The 7,369-nt window shown below is 47.1% G+C and overlaps 1 protein-coding gene across 2 annotated transcripts in view; it reads right to left on the reverse strand.

Annotated features, from left to right (window-relative positions):
- The window catches only part of TMEM260 (transmembrane protein 260), a 29,890-nt gene extending 24,680 nt beyond the window's left edge, over positions 1 to 5,210 (reverse strand). For both annotated transcript variants that reach the window (XM_010712102.2, XM_010712101.2), the window contains exons 1-2: positions 4,874 to 5,210; positions 644 to 675 (exon numbers count right to left, since the gene is read on the reverse strand). In XM_010712102.2, the coding sequence (XP_010710404.2) occupies positions 644 to 675; positions 4,874 to 5,195 (354 nt within the window). In that variant the 5' untranslated portion in view covers positions 5,196 to 5,210. The remainder of the gene's footprint in view (positions 1 to 643; positions 676 to 4,873) is intronic.
- Between the last annotated feature and the right edge of the window lie 2,159 nt (positions 5,211 to 7,369).

Here is a 7,369-nt window from a genome sequence, read left to right on the forward strand (position 1 = left end):
TTCCCCTGCTGAATTCTTTTAGGTTTGGTGCCAATTTTTCACTCCGCAAATATTTCCCCCTTAGTGGATTTGGCGGCAGGCGTCACCCGCGTTAATGAGCGGCGGAGAAAAGAGGTGACACGTCGCATTATCGCGCCTTAAACTGCTTGTTGTTTGGGTTCACAGTATATTAGGGTCATTCAAAAGGCTGGGTTTTTTTGTTGTTGTTGTTCTTTTTCTTTTTTTAAAAGCAGATTCTCAACTATTTTATTGGGTAGCAAGTTGAAAGACCACACTGCTATCGGATTACCACCGCGCTGACAGTCCTAAGGTCTTGCCTAAAGGGATCATGCACCATAATAAAGTTTATTAAATAATAAAACTTATTAAAATTGTTAACCCGATTTATTTTATTCTCCCCAGCTTATACAAAATTTGGGTTGATAATAAGCCAGCTACTGTATATACAGTAAAGCCTTTGCTTTATAATTTAGTTTAATTGGATTTAAAACTTGAAGTAAATTGTCGCGTGCTGTACTTATAAGTTAGTAAAAACTGTGGTTTGAAAATAAATTAATCTACTTTACTCCATGCTTAATTAAACTTCCTTAATTCCTAAAACTGTTAATGAGAGCATTGATTAAACAATAAAACTAATACTTACTCCAAGCTCATATGCGGCTGTGATCAGCTCCCCTGTGAAAAAATAATGTAAAACCAATAATTACTATTAGGAAATGACACTCCTCCAAAGTTTTCAAAATCCAAATGCTTGCATTGGGGTTTTGCATTAATTTGACTGGATAAAACTGTAAATCTGTAGAGATTTAACAGCATGAAATTTTCTAAGAATATTTTCTCCCTCTGATGTCATGGCACAAAATATCTTTTGTATGTTTCCGCACGACTTTTATGAACAGATAAGGGAAAGCATAGGTGTGCTCGGTTACAGCACGGCCTCAGACATCCCAGTTGCAGACATCTGCATGCATCGGTGTATTTTTAATTTTAAACCCATTGATTCGACGACTCTCAGCGCTTACGTTGTGCTGCCTCTTAACAAATTGGGTGCTTCTCATTAAAAAAAAAAAACAGCCACAGCAATAAGCAAACAAACAGCAGAACACATGGCTCGTGATTTAAAGGGGGTTAAACGCAATCACTCTGCTTGCAAATCTGCAACCTCAGTGCTAAAGCAATCCCTGCAGCTTTGCAAGCAACCCCTTTACCTGTCAGGGTTATGCGCTCAGCGGCTGCTCCTGTTACACAACAGCACCAAGATTTTGCATTACATTTGTACTCGATGCTGGGATGAATGACTGTCACAGAACCACCCGCGTTAGCACAGCAGCAGAGAATCCTTGGCATTTTTAGAGCACTTGGAGCTGCAGTGCTGATGAATTGCGTGCATTAAATCCAGCCTGTGCACATGAGCACATTCAAGCTCGGTGGGCTCACCAACGAGGCAACAAAATTAAACATTACAGCACTTGAGGCATTGATTCTGTGATTTTCGATGTGATTCTATGATAACTGTATGCAATTCTATGATATTTCTATGTGACGTTTCTATAAGATATTATTTCTACATGATTCTATGAAATAGCATAGGCTTAGGTTGGAAGAGGCTGTAGAGATTATCCACACCAACCCCCTGCTATGGGCAGGGCTCTCCCTATATCATTTCCATGTGATTCTATACCATTTCTATGCTATTTCACTGAATCATCATGCAATATTTGCTATCCCAGCTATGCCCAAGAGAAATTTTCCTCTCCCCCTCCTCAAATTGCTGTTTTTGGAAACAGAATCTCATCTTACTGCTGTCTTGGAAGTGTCAAGTTTAAGGCTTCATCCCAGCGTTGGATGGCAGAAATGCAAAATGAAGGGTGCTGTAGGATAAACTTCTCCAAAAGAGAAGTGATGCAGTGGCACAGCTGCCCTGGGAGCAGTGGGATCACCATCCCTGGAGGTGTTAAGAACTGTGGAGACGTGGCACTGAGGGACACGGGCAGTGGGTATGGTGGACAGGCTGACAGTCACCCACCACTCTTTTTGAGAAGTATTTCCTCGTATCCAACCCAAAACTGCACTCACTGAGCTCCCATGCGTTGTGGTGATGTCAGTTTGCACCATGCATAGAAGCAAATCCAACGCAGCACAGCCACAAACCCAGCAAAGGTCCCAACCCCACTAAAAGCAGTCAGGCAATGCCTGAAAACTGACATCTCCAGCAAGGATTGGAACCACTGTCTGAAACATCAGAATGAAACTTCTTTTTTTTTTTAATTTTATTTTTTTACTTGAGTTTATTTGATCCCTTTTTAAGCAGTTTTAACATCTGTGGATGTATCCCAATGAGCTCTAAAACTCATTCTCTTGTTTCTTTATTGTAACGCAAGAAAGCTGCCAATGAAAATATCTATTGCCTTTTACACTCCAGGATTACTGCAAGCTTCAGGAACAATTAAAAATATACGGATCACTTAAAAAGAATAAGGATAGGCTCCCTGCCTGAAAGCAGATACAGCAAATCCTTAAGCACCTCTTTACCCACACAAGTAGCTTCAGTAATTTTGATGGCACAGGCGTGAGCCCATGGAGTTCAGCAACACCACACAGAGCTCCCAGAGACTACAGTCAGGGGTGCAGCAGGCTGTTCTCCATGAGAAATGTAGGGAACAACCCCAAAAAGCCATATTACCATATGGTGGTGTGGCTGCTGGCAGGAAAAAGCCCAAAAAAGCAGCTGGGATGAGGCCACCTCTGATGGTTGGACAAGATGATCTTAGTGGTCTTTCCCAATCCTAGTGATTGGATGAGCATCCCTATGGGGTGACAGCAGTGCAACTGCCTCTATAGGATGAGATCCTATGGGATGGCAGTAACATACCAGCCCCTATCAGGTGAGCAATCCTTCTGGATAACTGCAGTACACTACGGCACTCCTATAGGATGATCAGCCCCCATGCAGCATGGAACTAAGTGATCTTTAAGGTCTGGTGAATGTTCAGCTCTGGTGAATGCATTCAATCCAAGCAGCAGGTTTGGAAGACAACAGAAAAAAATAGGGGAAGAAGGGAAGGAAGGTGATGGGGAGGGAAGGGTGGGTCTGGCCTGCACTGCTCTGTGGATCTGCACTGGTTACCCACATCCCGAGGCGAAACACAAGCTCAGGCACAACTAAAACCCATGCTGGAGGGGTTTAGATCAGAGCTAACAGCTCCAAGTGAAGGCACTGCATGCTTCAACACGTGTTCATCTCCCATGAGGGAGTGCTTCCGTGGAAAAACAACAGTAGCTGCATACTTATTGATCACTGTATATGAAGTGGAGCTAAACCCTTCTAAAAGCTTTGGAGCAGAAGCAGAGCTAGCCTCACACACTTCACCTGTGGACTGTAGGATGCAAGAAAGCATTTAGAAATAAATTCTTTTATCACTTTGTAGCTCACAGCACAACAGAGTCCCTCCGATCTCACACAGGAGTGCAGGGAGATGAATAAAAGTGCAATCAGACCCATCTGAATGTACGAGCTGTGAAAACATAAAACCCCACAATCTGCAAACCCAAAAGCCCTCACTTGAATACCCCATTTTTTTTTTTTTAATTGTACTGTATGGATCTGAGAGCAGAGTTTGGCTATAGTTTAACACTCATTCAACTCTTCTTTGCCATACAACAGAAGGAAAGCACATCAGTATTCTTGTTCTATGACCAAAACATCAAACTACCTAAAACATCCCAATCACAACCACAAACACATACAGAAACTGGGTAGGTTTTTTTGTTTTTTGTTGTTGTTGTTGTTTTTGGTTTTTTTGTTAGTTTTTTTTACACAAAATGACACTAAATTCACAACTGCAGAAGCCAGCAGGGGAACTTTCTTCCTACTGCTCAGGTCAGTAAAGCAAGACACAAACTGTCAGACAGCTGCATTCCAAGAAGGGCAAAGGCAGAGATTTCTGAGCACTGCAGGGCAACTGAATCCCATGGAGCTGATGAAGCCCAAGAGGTGGCTATGATGTGCTGAGTCCCAGAGATGAACCCCTATAGGATGGCTGCAAGGCCCCAAGCCCTGTGAGTTAGCAGCACTATATTATAACAGGGGACTGTAAAGAACAGCCCCCATAGGATGAACATCTTTATGGGGTGACAGAAGTGCAACAGCCTCTATAGGATGAGCATCCCTATGGGGTGACAGCAGTGCAACTGCCTCTATAGGATGAGCATCCCTATGGGGTGACAGCAGTGCAACTGCCTCTACAGGATGAGCATCCCTATGGGGTGACAGCAGTGCAACTGCCTCTATAGGATGAACATCCCTATGGAGTGACAGCAGTGCAACTGCCTCTACAGGATGAGCATCCCTATGGGGTGACAGCAGTGCAACTGCCTCTATAGGATGAGTATCCCTATGGGGTGACAGCAGTGCAACTGCCTCTATAGGATGAGCATCCTATGGGATGGCAGTAACATACCAGCCCCTATCAGGTGAGCAATCCTTCTGGATAACTGCAATACACTACAGCACTTCTATAGGATGATCAGCCCCCATGCAGCATGGAACTAAGTGATCTTTAAGGTCTCTTCCAGCCTGAGACCAAGGACCCTTTTAGGATAACTGCGATACACAAGATCCTACAGGATGCCTGCGACGCATGGCCTCTATACGGCAAGAGGCACTACTGCGGGGCAACAATGCAACAGTCCCAACAGAGCATCCTATAGGACGCCTGCGATGCACCAGCCTCGATAGGGCAAACGTCCCTACAACAACCCCACAGCTCGGACCTCCCCCCGGTGCCACCACCCCAAAGCCAACCCCCGGTCCGACCCAAGCGCAGCCCCCCGGCCCCGGTCCCTGCCCCGCGGTGGGTGCTGGGTACGTTACCCGCGTCCCCGCCGGGCAGGCCGGGCGGCAGGGTGCCCGCATACACGGCCGCAACAGCAGCACCCACAGCCCCGGCAGCGGCCGCAGCGGCCACATCGCTACCGCTCCCCGCGCCCATGTGCGGCCGCTTCCGGTTTCGGGTGGAACGCACCACTGCGGCGCCAATTGAGGGGGGGAGGGAGCGATTCGTCATGATTTCTCTCTTCTCCCTCCAAACAGCCTCCTGGGAGCCGTCGTTAGTTATATACGGATAGAGAATGAAAGGATGCCGTCGAAATGGTAAAGCAACGCAGCAAGGCCTCGAGCACTCGTTCTGCATCATCGTTCCCCCAAAGGACTTGGTACAGCCGGGAGGGCGGGGCGGAGGAGCCGCGCAAGGCGCGCTGCAGGGCGGCACCACAGCGCGGGAAAAGGGGAGGGAGAGCGCAGCGAAACCCGTGCGATGGGGAGAAGCTGCCCGGGTTGCAGAGCCGGAGCTGAGCACGGGGCAGTGCAGGGGTAGAGCCCCTCTGTGCTGCCACTGCGCCAACATCGGCCTTTAAGTTTTAAATACAAGCTCAGTGAGCACTTCTTCTTCAAACTGGTGTAAAACCAGAGTGAGAAGCCAGTTTGGCTCTGTGTGAAGAGGCTATAGACAAAAATAATAAAGGTTTATGCCTTCAGTAGAACCGGGCGAGTCTCTAGTGGGAGGCAGGTTTGAAGGTGATGGTGCATAGATGGCCTTACAGAGAGAGCTGGGCAGGCTGCATTGATGGGCTCAGAGCAGCGGGATGAAGTTCAACAAGACCAAGTGCCGGGTTCTGCACTGTGGCCACAGCAACCCCAGGCAGTGCTACAGGCTTGGGGCAGAGTGGCTGGAAGGCTGTGAGGAGGGAATGGAGCTGGGGATGTTGGCCAAAAGCTGGCTAAATGTGAGTCAGAAGCGTGCCCAGGTGGCACAGGAGGCCAGTGGCATCCTCTATACTCTGTGAGGCCACACCTCAGGTGCTGTGTTCAGTGTAAGGCCCTCCACTACCAGGACATTGAGGCCTTGGAGTGTGTTCAGGGAGGGGAACAGAGCTGGGAGGGCTCTGGAGCACACGTCTGATGGGAGCTGCTGAGGGAGCTGGGGTGGGTCAGTGTGGAGAAGAGGAGGCTCAGGGGAGCCCTCACTGCTCTCTGCAGCTCCTTGACAGGAGATTGCGATGACTTGGTCTTTTCTCCTGGATAACAGTGATAGGACAAAAGGTGATGGCCTCACGCTGTGCCAGGGGAGGTTCAGGTTGGATATTAGGAAGCATTCCTTCTCAGGAAGAGCAGTGATGCAGTGGCACAGCTGCCCAGGGTGTGATGGGGTCACCGTCCTTGTTCAAGAACCGTGGAGATGTGGCACTGAGGGACACAGTGAGGATGGGTTGGAGTTGGACTTGGGGATGTTGGAGGTCTTTTCCATCCTGAATGTTTCTATGATACTTTGAGATTGCTAAAAAACAGCAGCGTGACCCGCTCAGAAGTTAATCTGGTAGCTCAGGGTACTGCTGCCGGCAGAGTGAGGCCGGCCCGCATGGCTGCTTTCCATCAGAACACAACTGCTGAGCTCTGTGGTGACCAAGCAAGCTCCAATGCACTCCACTTGCTGGCAGGTTCTTAGCGTTATTGGCTGAGGTTCATTGGGGAGAAGAAAAAGATACGTTGCAATCTTCCACCAGCCATTGTCACTATGGTAATGAGAGGGGTCATTGTTCCTGCACCCCTTGGGGCTGCTAAAATGTAATGTTAGCAGCAAAGTGTGCAGTCTATGTGTGAAAGCAGGCTGGTGGCGAGGCTCTTTATCCAAAGCGTGGCTTTTTTCTTTGCCCTATTTTTCCTTCTTTGTATTTAACTTGGAAAAGGCACCCAGAGACAATGCAAACTGTGACCGATTACAATTATATTGATGGGGGTGGTAGCAATTTGAACGCGAATATCGAAATGTGGAAGAATGGCTGGTAATAATATGGTAAGGACAAACTATTCTTTAATTGTCCTGCAAGTTGTTTTATATCTTTGTCATGCAGAAACTGGAACTTTTAGGGAGCCAGTGACAAAGTACTTTGCTCTAATATGGTAGGGCAGGCTCACAACAGCTTTTCTCTTACTGAATAACTACCACCGTTTCAAAGGCCAGGATTACAAACCCACTTTATGTTGGCAGAGACTCTTTGGAGAGTGCATTTACATTTTTTCTTCTGTAAGCAGAACTCTATTAATTCATGAGGTTTGACTTCCACTTCTTCACTAGGCATAACCCAGAGGGATGACCAAGACAAAGAGAGATTGCGTACCCTCTTTTTTTTTTCTTCCTTCAACATAGTGTGAGCCAGGAAGATGTTTTCAACTATTTTCATGTGTGCTCTGGTAATTGAGAGTCAACCAAACCCAAATCAGTCACCTCACCCCAGACAACATTCTGCCCTTTCTCAAAGCCTTGAGAATAGGCTCAGCAGCAATAACAAATTTTATGTATGTATATATATA

The sequence above is a fragment of the Meleagris gallopavo genome, chromosome 5 (genome assembly GCF_000146605.3).
Source record: "Meleagris gallopavo isolate NT-WF06-2002-E0010 breed Aviagen turkey brand Nicholas breeding stock chromosome 5, Turkey_5.1, whole genome shotgun sequence".
Taxonomy (NCBI): Eukaryota; Metazoa; Chordata; class Aves; order Galliformes; family Phasianidae; genus Meleagris; species Meleagris gallopavo.